Source organism: Aotus nancymaae, unplaced genomic scaffold (genome assembly GCF_030222135.1).
Source record: "Aotus nancymaae isolate 86718 unplaced genomic scaffold, 86718_ANA_hifiasm-v0.15.2.pri h1tg000015l_1, whole genome shotgun sequence".
NCBI classification, from domain to species: domain Eukaryota; kingdom Metazoa; phylum Chordata; class Mammalia; order Primates; family Aotidae; genus Aotus; species Aotus nancymaae.
The window spans coordinates 7,471,131-7,482,972 of NW_026988427.1; the positions used below are offsets into that span (position 1 = coordinate 7,471,131).

The window sequence follows — 11,842 nt, forward strand, 5'->3', positions numbered from 1 at the left end:
AGAGGGGGTTTCGCCACGTTGGCCAGGCAGGTGAGGTGTTCTGCCCGCCTCGGCCTCCCAAAGCGTTGGGATTATAGGTGTGAGCCACCACGCCTGGCCTTGTTTTGTTTTTTGAGATAGAGTGTTGCTCTGTCACCCAGGCTGGAGTGCAGTGGTGCGATATCGGCTCACTGCAACCTCAGCCTCCTGGGCTCAAGAGATCCTCCCACCTCAGCCTCTCAAGTAGCTGGGACTACAGGCACATACCACCATGCCCAACTAATTTTTGTATTTTTTTTGTAGGGATGGGATTTTGCCATGTTGCCCAGGCTGGTCTCAAATTTGTGAGCTCAAGAGATCTTCCTGCCTCGGCCTCCAAAAGTGCTGGGATTACAGGCATGAGCCACCACAACCAACCCCATAATTTTTATATATAAAATTAGCTGGAGTCCCAGAAGGTGGAGTCCCAGACTTCTTGGATTGAAACAAGCCCATTATAAAAAGATTAATGCCTCTAACTGTATCCATCCAGTTAACTAAGGGATTCAGTCCAATCCAGGACCCAGTCCAGTAAAAATTGCTCAGATAAACTTGGAGAGCTCAAAACACAAATTCATGGAGCTCAGAATCCTAGAAAGAACTCACTATGACCTCCAGTTGCTGTGAGGGATCAGTGAGCACAATAGGCCCTGGCAGATACCTCTATGTGGTCACTCACTGCTCCTGGAGGTCACTGAAGTTCTACTTTGGATCTCACTTCTGACACCAATTTGTTAAAAGAAAAATTTTATGGACAAGTTAACAGTTTAATTGAACAGAAAAGGGTTCACGAACCAGGTAGCACTCAGGACCAAGAGCAGTGGTTCAGAACATGTACAGGCTATATTTATAGGCAAAGAAATGGAAAAGACATAGAGATAGCCTGATTGGCTGCAGGCTGGCATTTTCCTTCTTTGGAAATGTTTTGGCAGCCTTCAGCCTATGATTGGCTAAGAATTGGCTACTTATTACAAGAGTATACTGTTAGATTAGGTTGCAGGATGTTTACACATTAAGTTAGGTTATAATTTACTATGTACAGAGGCAGCTTTAGACCAGACTTAATTCAATTTAACAAAGGTCACCTTTGGAACCAGCATTAATTGTTGAGGGGGTCCTTTTTTACCCAATTAAGACCTGCCTGTGTCTAATGAATATTTTTATGTAGAACAGTTTTTAAAGTCAATTGTGTGAGGTGAACTTGAAGAATAAAGTTTCATTATGTCAACTTGAGCTGCTTTTATCAAGACCACTCTCAAAACTTCAGGTCCCAGCAGCACACTGAGGGCACTAAAGGTCCAGCGTGCCACTGCTCTCCAATACTGGTACAGAATGTAAGCGTCCTAGAGCCTGTGGGTTGGTGGTCAACAGCTGCGCTCCTGTGGTGGGGCTGCTGGCCTGTCCCTCAGTCACAGTGCCATGGTGCTCATCTGCTTTGGTTTCTACCACATGTAGACTGGGCAAAGTGGGTGAAAAGGCCTTACGAACCTCACCTAACTGCCTGGCTTTGTGGTGCTCTTAGCCACCTGCTTGTGATTCAGGAGCCAAGATCACCTGCTCTTGGGAACCAGTCCAGTTACCTGGAGCTGCTCATCTCAGAATGATCTAGCCTGGGTGATACTGTGTTCCCCCCACAGCCTCAACCCAACAGCTGCCAACCTAGCTGAGCTTGGGAACAGAGTTAAATGTTTGGGCAGTCCTCATGTTCCAACAAAGATGGATGGAGGGAAGGCTGTGGACCTGAGGGAGTGGGTGGCACAGACCATGCCGAGTGTCCACTCCTCTCATAGAAGTCTTCATTACACTTACTTGTTGAACCTGTGCCTGGTCACTCACCTGGCACTGGGGGCTTTTGTTCTTAAGTAACTCAGATAAAGCTGTGGCTTCTCATTTTCCGTTCTCTGACCTATTACCATCCCTTCGAAGAGCGGCCACCAGAGATGGCTTCCTGGGATGGGTTGAGGAGGGGGGATCACTTGAGCCCAGAAGGTTGAGGTTGCCTCTGCAGTGAGCCATGATCCTGCCATTGTACTCCAGCCTGGATGCAAGAGCAAGACCTTGTCTCAAAATACCTACAGAACACTCACATAGCCTGGGGGTGGAGGATAGTGGTAGGGAAGGCTTCCTAAAATTCTTCCCTCAGCTGGGTAAAGACACATCTTAAGGGGCTACCCCAGTCAAAGGCCTGAATTTGGAATCCTGTGGAGGACATAAGATGGGACCAATAGGCCCTCAGGAGCTCTGCTGCAGACCAAACACTGCTGTGTGCTTCCGAGGGCCAGTCACTGCTGGAGTCTACAGCTGGGTCCAGTAAGGGGGGTTCTGAGACTTTCCCAGCCTGCCTTAATGGTATGGGACTGATGGGCAGCCTTCAGGGGTCCTTAAAGGGGAAGACAAGCAGAAAGCCTAGACAGACAGACTTCAGACCCCACTTTGACACCTTGTAGCCTGTTTCCTCACCCGTAAGATGAGGATAAAACCATGCACCATATAAGATTTCACATGAAATGATCTGTGCACAAAAACCACGACCTCCTTTTCAAGAACAGTGACAAGAGACAGATTATAGGTGATTCTGAGAAATCCTGGGAATGAGAGGTTTTTGTATGACTAATAGTTGGACGTAAGAAAATGCCCAGTGCCCACTCCATACCCTGCTTGTGATCCTGGTACATTGTGGACATCACTTCATGCCACTGAATCAGGCAAGCCTGGCCCCAAAGAATGGCCATGCCATGTGTAGCCCAGTGCTTCGCACACAACAGAGTGGGATTCGGCAGCCCACCAGTCCCAGAAGCCAGGTTGGGGACCTCGGATTCACTTCAGACCAAGGCCAACATAAGCAATCCAAAGAAAAGCAAAGGCAGGTCACTCAGAGGGCAGGCCAGGAGTTGAGCTCCTTACCCTCTGCCAGTCAAGCCACAGGCTTCAGGCTAGGGACCCACCAGCCCCCAGCCTAGGGGTGGGACTAGCATGGGCAAGGCAGGCCCCTTCCAAGCAGCCCAGGGTTCCCAGCGAGCTTCTGTAGAGGGTGAGAGGAACTGCTGTGTGGGAACAGAGGCAGAGGGCAATTGGGAAGAGGCCAGAGGCTGTGCTTAGAAGGGCATGTGAATGTAGCACTTGCTGACAAGCAGGATGGCCTCTCAGCCCCGGTAGAGGTGGTTTTTGCTGGGCAGACCCAGGGTTTGGCTAAGAGCAGAAAATACAAAATCATCAGAGAAGTAAAATATCTTTATTTTCTTATGTACACACTATATTCAAATAAACCACCCACCCTGAAAACAGCAGGTTCTGGCTTTTCCATGAACCCCCAGAAGAATATAAATTAGAGCCTCTGATAACAGTTCCTTCCCCAGAGTGGGGAGTATGCGTTCGTGTGTGTGTGTGTGTGTGTGTGTGTAAAACCTTCTGATGCCACGGGATCTGGCCAGCCCCTCTGGAGCCACACAGCCCTCCTTGCCTTACACCCTGGCTCCAGCTTCAGGCCTCTTCCCTGGTCCAGGGAGAGGCCTCAGCCTGGGGCAGGTGTGATGTAAACCAGTCACTCAACCTCCATCTTATTCTTCTGCAAAGAATCGAGGAAGTCTTGCCACTCTGCTGGGTAAAAGCGTTTATAGACATTGATCTTATTCCGAATCTGTTTTGGGGTATCTTGATAGTAATTCTTCTCATCGCGAGCCATGGCCTAAGAAAAGAGAAGGGCTACTTTAAAGAGGGCTAGACGGGCAAAGACTCAGATCCTAGCTCATCCTGAATTGGGCAAGCCATTTGCTAACTATCCCTGAGGTCCAGAATCCTGACCTCAAATGCTATGGTGCACCAGGCACAGTGGCTCATGCCTATAATCCCAACACTCTGGGAGACAGAGGTGGGAGGATCGCCACCAAATCAGCCCAGGAGTTCCAGGGCATCCTGGGCAACCTCTCTCTCTAAAAACAATAAATTAACCATCCTGTGGTCCCAGCTACTTGGGAGGCTGAGGCAGGAGGACTGTTTCATCAGCCCAGGAGGTTGAGGCTATGGTAAGCCATGATCACACCACTGCATTCCACCCTGGGTGACAAAGCAAGACTCGGTCTCAAAAAAAGACCAGGGAGGCCTGAGAGTCCAGGGGGTCAGGGAGGAGTTGGGGCCAGCTGAGGGGCTCATGACCCATCATAGCCAACTAATCCCACCTGGGCCCAGGGGTCCAGTGTAGCTGGATCTTTACACTGTTAAAGGAAGCTAAAAATACTGACTTCCAGCCTGGGTGACAGAGTGAGACTCTCAAAAACAAACCAAAAAAACATCATGCAAGCAAAACATTTATCTGAGAGTGAGATAGGAACCAAGGCCACTCAGTCTATCCTTGCCGTAAGCCATTCGTTCAAGTTTGATCACTGTCAATGGGATCCATTTCCTAGTCTCTTTTCCCCCCTTTCTTTGCACTGTTTCAGGAAACAGTTGCTGCACAAGCAGATCAAGCCGCGAATGGTCCAGGGCGCCTTCCCAGCCAGCCCAAGTGGCCTGAGCTGCTCACCTTATAGTCCTCCCCGTGGTTCTCCACCATGTAGCGTACGTAATCAATGAGGTCCCGAGACAGAGTATTTCCTTTCTTTTCTGGAAGGCTGGCTTCTGCCTCCAGGTCTGGAGTGATGACAGAAGTGGGGAGACAGGGAATGAGGCTTTGCTCTCTGCGCTCTTTGAGCTGTCCAATCACCCCTTTACCCACTCCCAAGCCACAAGACTCACTACGCCAACCACCTGGGGGTCTTTGCCACCCCATTCCCAAATTCATTGCTGGAACCTTCTTCAGCCCCTTGGATCTCAGACTCTGTCTCCTATAACCCAATCATCTACCAGTATGCCAAATTCCTGAAAGGCAAGTCACTTCTCTCTGGGTCTCAGGTGGGTTTTTAAGGAAGGTACCAAATTAATAACTTCTACTTAGTGGTAGGTCTCAGGACAGAAATGAAGGCAATACCTGCCCACCGGACAGGGCTCCCTTCCAGCCATAAGTCTCTCAGAGAAGCTCCTGATGTATTATTGCAACCCGTGAAATGGGACAGTCTAAACAAATTAGATTTAGAGCTGCCAGGACTGGGGCCTGAAGCTGGCCCCAGCACCTTACTAGTGCTCTATGGGAGAAAGAAAGCCAGGATGTGGAGCCAACTAATGGCTTCGCTTTTAAAATAGGCAGGCAAATCCTACTCCATTTCTCATCTAGGAAGGAAGAGAAAGAGCTAACTCAGAAAAATGAAGTCATCAAATCATATCCAGGGATTAGGTCCTAATATTGTGTATAGTCAAAATTATCTTTGACATGGTTGCCAGGGGTTAGCTGTAGGGGAAGATGGGGAGTTAATAAGTATAGTATCAGTTTTGCAAAATGCAAAGGTTTTAGAGACCTGTTGCACCACAAAGTGAATGTACTTTATTCAACAGTACACTTAAAAATGGTTAGAATGATAACTTCCATGTATTTTTTAACCACAATTTAAAATTTATTTTTAAAAAATGTTTCAATTTGACTACAGTAAGTGCACATGGCTTTTTTTATATACAATCCTGTGCAGTAATTCCTTTTTTTTTTTTTTTTTTTTTGAGACGGAGTTTCAATCATGTTATCCAAGCTGGAGTGCAATGGCACAATCTCAGCTCACCGTGACCTCTGCCTCCTGGGTTCAAGTGATTCTCCTGCCTCAGCCTCCCAAGTAGCTGGGATTACAAGCATGCGTCACCACACCTGGCTAATTTTGTATTTTTAGTAGAGATGGGGTTTCTCCATGTTGGTCAGGCTGGTCTTGAACTCCCGACCTCGGGTGATCTACCTGCCTTGGCCCAAAGTGCTGGGATTACAGGCATGAGCCACCACACCTGGCCAAGTAATTATGAGAACCACTGAGATAAAGACAGGAACTCAAGGAATTCTGTATCAAATGTGTGGCCATTCAAATCCTTTATCTTCAGGAGCTGTGTCAACTCCCTGACAGGTAAGGAGAAGGATGAATGAAGAATTCTAGAGTATTCCCACTTTCCTGTAGGGTTTACTCTCCTCTGTTTTAGCATCCACTCTCTGTAGCCTTAATATACATAAAATTGATTTTGTCATTGGAAACATTTATTGAGATGGTAGAATCTCTAAAAATCAGTTCATCCTTAAATTCATGAGAAGCCGTACACATGCCTGATTTACTAGTTTCTCTTCTATTCTCCCAGGCACCTGGCTACGTCCTTCCTGAACATCTCTGACCTTAGTTCACACAGTAAGGTCAGAGTTTAGTCAGTAGAATGAAAAATGACCCAGCTGGGACCCAGTCCTAACTCTGTGAACTTTGGACCAGCTCACTTATTCCCTCTTAACCTTGGTTTCTCCATCTGCAAAATGAGGATATCTTAGGGCCCTTCCCAGCTCCAACAGTGCAGGACAGTGACCTAAAGGAATATAGGGACCACACCCACCATTCAGCACATAGGGCTTCCGCACAAGCTCCTTAGGCCTCTCCTCTATGTCCACCTCCATGACCTTCACCTGCAGAGAACAAAGCCCTTGAGACCAGGACCAGAAGGATTTTTGATGAAGGAAAGTTATAGACTCCTGCTTATCCCAACACAACTACATAACCCATAAGAATCCCTGCCCAACGTTAGGCAGAAGTAGGTAACAATGAGAACTAATGCCCTGGAAGCTTCTTTCTCTCTTTTTTTCTTTTTGAGACAGAGTCTCATTCTCTTGCCCAGGTTCAAATGCAGTGGCACAGTCTCGGTTGACTGAAACCTCCTCCCGGGTTCAGGCAATCTTCTGCCTCAGCCTCCCAAGTAGCTGGGATTAAAATTGTGCGCCACTGTGCCCAGCTACATTTTGTGTTTTGCCATGTTGGCCAGGCCAGTCTCAAACTCCTGGCCTCAAGTGATCCCTCTGTGCCTTTTTTTTTTGAGATGGAGTCTCGCTCTGTTGCCCAGGCTGGAGTGCAGTGGTGCGACCTTGGCTCACTGTAACCTCTGCCTCCTGGGTTCAAGCGATTCTCCTGCCTCAGCCTCCCGAGTAGCTGGGATTACAGGCGTGTGCCACCACACCCAGCTAATTTTTTGTATTTTTAGTAGAGACGAGGCGTCTCCATGTTGGTCAGGCTGGTCTCGAACTTCCGACCTCAAGTGATCCACCCGCCTCAGACCCCCAAAGCGCTGGGATTACAGGCGTGAGCCACCATGCCCAGCCTTTTGTATTTTTTTTTTAGTAGAGATGGTTTCGCCATATTGGCCAGGCTGGTCTTGAACTCCCAACCTCAGGTGATCTGCCCACTCTCAGCCTCCCAAAGTGTTGGAATTATGGCTCCCACTGTGCCTTTTACCCCCAACATAATCTTGGTGACAAGGACTTTGTGTTTTGTTCTCTACTAAATCCCCAGGGTGCTTAGGATGTGACATGTTATCAATAAGTAGTTAAACTAATAAATGGGCTTGCTGAATGAATCTGTCCCATTGCCTTAGGCAAGTTTCTTTTTATTCCTTCATGCCAGAGGAAAATGACACTACCATTTCTTGCATAAATGTGAGGCTACAGCCACACAGTTAGTCCCTAAGGCAAGGAGCGTTATACCCATTCTATACATAGGCAGAGAAAGATTAATTGCTTGCCTGTGTTCCTTTTGGGAACCTGGATTCTTTTAACAGTTGTTGAAGCCTCCACTTGAGGCCAGAAGTTCGAGACCAGCCTAGCCAAGATGATGAAACCCTGTCTCTACTAAAAACACAAAAATTAGCCGGGGGTGGTGGCACACGCTTGTAATCCCAGCTACTTGGGACGCTGAGGGGGGAGATGGCTTGAACCCAGGGAGGAGGTTGCAGTCAGGGAAGCCTCAGACCAAGGATGATTGAATAACTAAGAAAAGGTGTAAGTAAAGATCGCCAACTGTTAGGGAGTACTAATTAGGAGAGTGACGAGTAGAAAAAGATAAACTATGGAAAATACCATTGAGATGCCAACGGGTTAATTTCAGAGAAAAAAGACAGAGTGGAGGGAGTATGGGGAATGTGTGCTGGGGAGGGAGTGTGACTAAGGTCGTAAGGAGACCCTTGATCACCGTCAGTTGAGCGTTTTGACTGTGGGGAGTCGAAAATTCGGGAAGGGCCTGAGGGAAGGAATGGGCAGGACCAAGTTCTGAAACCCAGGTCAGTATGGCGGGGGAAGAATAAAGAAGACAGAGGCCGAGACCCTGCCATGTCAGTACCTTTCTCTTACGGAGGGGCACCGCCTTGTTGGGGTCCACAGCCAACCCCATCTCGGCCAGGTTCTGCCGCACCGATTTAGCGTGGTCCCAGGCATGTCGGATGTGGGAGCTACCGGCAAGAGAGACATCGCGGATCCGTCATCTCGCGGGCCGTCCCGGCCGAGGCGTCCCGCCACCCGGAACCCCAGTCCCCTCACCACTCGATCCGCGGCGCTGCCTTCCGTCGAGCATTCCGGTTCAGGCGCTTTCGGTTGACATTGTAACCAAACTTCTGCCTCCGGGTCTTGCCCTTGGCCTTGGGCATTGCGCTGACCACCCCACCAGCAGCTCACACGCGGTGCCTCTCACTCTTAGACCTCGTGTAACAAACCCCTTCCGGGGGGCGTGCACAAGGCTTTGCGGGCATTTGGGGAAATGTAGTCCTTTCGTAGCACTTCGTGAGCACTACAACGCCCAGAATGCAACGAGCACCTGCGCCTGCGTACAACGCTCAATCTAGTCGTTGCCCCGCCCCTTTCATGACCTTCACCGGGAGGCGGAGCTCGGAGTCCCGACTTTCTCCTGCAGCTGTGTGGCCTGGTCATGGCGACTCCCGGCCCTGTGACCTCGGAGGCCTCCTTAGAACCATCGAAGGCTCCCGTCATTGAGGGATTTAGCCCCACTCTTTACAGCAAGCCAGAGAGTTTCAAGGAAAAGTTCATTCGCAAGGTCCGCGAGAACCCGGTGGTACCCATAGGTAAGTGGGTGCTGTAGGAACTGCACACGGAGAGGACAGTGATGTCGGGGGGAAGGAAGTAGAGGAGGATCAGGGCGCCAGCGGGGAGCGGAATGAGCACGGACGGGAGTAGTGACAAGGGGGCGGGGCGGTGACGGGCGAAACTGATTGGAGCGGGAGCAGCAAGTTTAGGGGGCGGGATTTGGGGCCTGAAACTGGGAGAACTCTAACTAGGAGGACCTTACCTCGACCAACCCTCTCCGCCCTCCCTCCGCTGTAGTCCAGAGATCTTGGCTTTGGGCAAGAGAGACCCAAAGCGGGGAATGACTTGCGGGGCCCGACCTGCTGTTTCCCAGTTGCTTTGTCCCCTCCTCAGGTTGCCTGGCCACGGCGACCGCCCTCGGCTACGGCCTCTACTGCTTCCACAAGGGCCACAGCCGGCGCTCTCAGCTCATGATGCGCACCCGGATCGCCGCCCAGGGCTTCACAATCGCAGCCATCTTGGTGGGTCTAGTTGTCACCTCTATGAAGTCTCGACCGTGAGCCCAGGGTCTGGCCTTGAAAGCTCCGCAGAAATCATTCCAAAATCCAGGAGCAACCACTGGCCCTACCATGGGACTTACTCCTTCCTCTCCTTTGAGCGCGCCCTGTGTCGTTGGGGGAGGAAGTGACCCTTTGTGTAACCCTAACTGAAAAATTTTTTCAAAAATCCCAGATTCTGTTGTTTAAATGTTACATACTTCTATTTGTGCCACATCTCCCCTCCAGTCTGCTTAATAAACTCTTAAAAATCCACTTGTAGTATGGTGAATTCAATCTCACCCCAATGGTTTCTGGTCTTCGATTTTGGAGGAAACAGACTTTAGACTGGAGTGGCACTTAGAAAATCTTGTAATCTAGTGATTCCCTAACTTTCCTAGTAACAGCCACCTGGGGCACTTTGAAAGTAGAGATTCCCAGGTCACTCCTTGAGATTCTAGTTCAGTGGGCCTAGAGTAATGCTATTTGAAAAATACTGATCTAGCCAGCAGTTTTTGAAACTTTCAGTAGGACAACCTTCCTTCAGATGAGACCTCTCATAGTCCGGTCAGAGGCAGAGGGTTCTGCCTTCCACTTAGCACCAGCTCCTCACCCTGCTACCACCTCCCAAGAGCCTATGGGGCACCACTGATCTAGACCATCCTGGTTCTTGACACAGTACAGAACGGGAAACAGGCTCAGAGAAGCAGTCTGGTACAGTGGGAAGAACACAGTCCCAAAGCTGTCCAGCAATTTGTGTATGTGGTGTTTTAGGGTTTTGGAAGAGGAGGTTGAGGACCTGAGCAAACTCCAAAAGACAGGTGACCTGTGAGTTCCTCCTTCAGGTCAAGTCTTACACATGTATTCCTGGTCTGTGGTCAGCTCTCCTCAAATGCTGGATTTGAGGACCCAGGTTTTTCCCTTGTGTAATTCTACTGTTTTCAACACCAGCTTCAAGCTAGCAGAAGGAAAAAGGGGGAGTGAAGATACACCCCTTCTTGAACCCCCAGACAGTCTAGATTTCAGAGTGGAGGCTACACTAGGGCCAGCTAAGTTTCTTGCCTCCACCACGTTCTCTCAACTGTGAGACAGAGATGGTAGATGTAGAGCAGTACACCGTGGTGACCCTTGGCCTCCAGATACAAGGACGTGGAATGGTGAGGACTGTGATACTTTTAAAGAGGATGGCCACTGTTTGTAAGTGGTGTCATGGTGTCCCCCTTCCAAAGCTGCTGAAGTCGTTTCATTTCCTTGGCATGTGACCGTAGGCTGGGTGCTGTGGCTCATCCCTGTAATCCCAGCACTTTGGGAGGCCAAAGTGGGTAAATCACTTGAGCCCAGGAGTTTGAGCCCAGCCTAGGTGACACGGCAAAGCCCCATCTCTACTAAAAATACAAAGATTAGCCAGGTGTGGTGGCACATGGCTCTAGTCCCAGCTACTTGGGAGGCTAAGGTGGAAAGATCACCTAACCCAAGGAAGTTGAGGCTGCAGTGAGCCGAGATTGTGCCGCCACACTCCAGCCTCAGTGACAAAGCGAGACCGTTTCACAAAAAAAAAAAAAAAAAAAAGATTTGGACACAAAGACATGCATAGAAGGTAATGTGCAAACAGCTGTCTGATGGTGGCAAGACTGGAGTGATGCATCTGCTAGCTAAAGGATGCCTGAGGCTACCAAAAGCCAGAAGCAAGTAGAACAGACCCTTCCCCAGCTGCTTCAGAGGGAGCACGGCCCTGCCACACCTTGATTTCAGATTTCTGGCCTCAAGGACTATGAAACAATAAACTTCTGTTGTAAGCTAGCTAGTTTGTATACTTTGTTACAGAAGCCCTGGGAAGCTAATATTTACTGGCAATTACTCAAATCTTTTTAAACACCATGCAGGTCAGGAATGTCCTGTTTGCAAACTCTGCTGAAGGGGAAGAAGGTGTGGTCATTGGTTGTTTATCCCAAATCCACAAATGGGCCCAGCTGAAGGAGGAAGCAAAATATGCTGGGACCCTCTGCCTCCACATCCAGAGGGGTCCCAGCCAACCCTGAGGAAGGGAGTCTCGTGGGTCTTCGAGACTGTTACCCAGGCTCAGGAGGAAGCTCCCACCAGGAACCTCCAGTCTTGCTTTCTCCCTCCCACTACAAGCCACTTCCCCTCTGGGAACCTTGGTGTCCTTGGCTAGATGATGAGAATAACAGAATTTACCTCACAGACTTGTTTAAGGATCGAGGTTACAAAATCGTTCTGTGAGAGGCTGTCTTTCCTCCTGGGGATCACAGACAGCTTGGGGCTCCCACTTGGCTGGGAAATGGGGAAACAGTCTCACGCTTCTCTCAAGGCCATGAAGCTGGGAAAGTTCTAAGCACAAACTGAGCCCTGACACCAGTTG

At 49.4% G+C, this 11,842-nt stretch overlaps 2 protein-coding genes across 2 annotated transcripts; one reads left to right on the top strand and one right to left on the bottom strand.

Annotated features, from left to right (window-relative positions):
• Nucleotides 1-3,231: 3,231 nt before the first annotated feature.
• On the bottom strand, nt 3,232-8,675 carry NOP16 (NOP16 nucleolar protein). The gene is made up of 5 exons (XM_021673395.2): nt 8,426-8,675; nt 8,229-8,337; nt 6,460-6,529; nt 4,538-4,644; nt 3,232-3,703 (listed from the first exon to the last, which is right to left on the bottom strand). Exons 1-5 carry the CDS (start codon nt 8,530-8,532, stop codon nt 3,560-3,562), a joined length of 537 nt encoding a protein of 178 aa, XP_021529070.1. The 5' UTR covers nt 8,533-8,675; the 3' UTR covers nt 3,232-3,559.
• A 64-nt stretch (nt 8,676-8,739) lies between these two features.
• HIGD2A (HIG1 hypoxia inducible domain family member 2A) lies at nt 8,740-9,738 on the top strand. The gene is made up of 2 exons (XM_012466356.3): nt 8,740-8,964; nt 9,320-9,738. The coding sequence occupies exons 1-2, from the start codon at nt 8,811-8,813 to the stop codon at nt 9,484-9,486; spliced, it is 321 nt and encodes a 106-aa protein (XP_012321779.2). The 5' UTR covers nt 8,740-8,810; the 3' UTR covers nt 9,487-9,738.
• Nucleotides 9,739-11,842: the final 2,104 nt, after the last annotated feature.

Excerpts from the sequence above, each read along its gene's own strand:
- NOP16 (XM_021673395.2), bottom strand. The coding sequence starts at position 8,532 with ATGCCCAAGGCCAAGGGCAAGACCCGGAGGCAGAAGTTTGGTTACAAT. Across the intron at positions 8,338-8,425 it reads GCAGCGCCGCGGATCGAGTG|CTCCCACATCCGACATGCCT; the intron begins GTGAGGGGACTG and ends TCTTGCCGGTAG. Across the intron at positions 4,645-6,459 it reads GAAGCCCTATGTGCTGAATG|ACCTGGAGGCAGAAGCCAGC; the intron begins GTGGGTGTGGTC and ends TCATCACTCCAG.
- HIGD2A (XM_012466356.3), top strand. The coding sequence starts at position 8,811 with ATGGCGACTCCCGGCCCTGTGACCTCGGAGGCCTCCTTAGAACCATCG. Across the intron at positions 8,965-9,319 it reads GAACCCGGTGGTACCCATAG|GTTGCCTGGCCACGGCGACC; the intron begins GTAAGTGGGTGC and ends TCCCCTCCTCAG.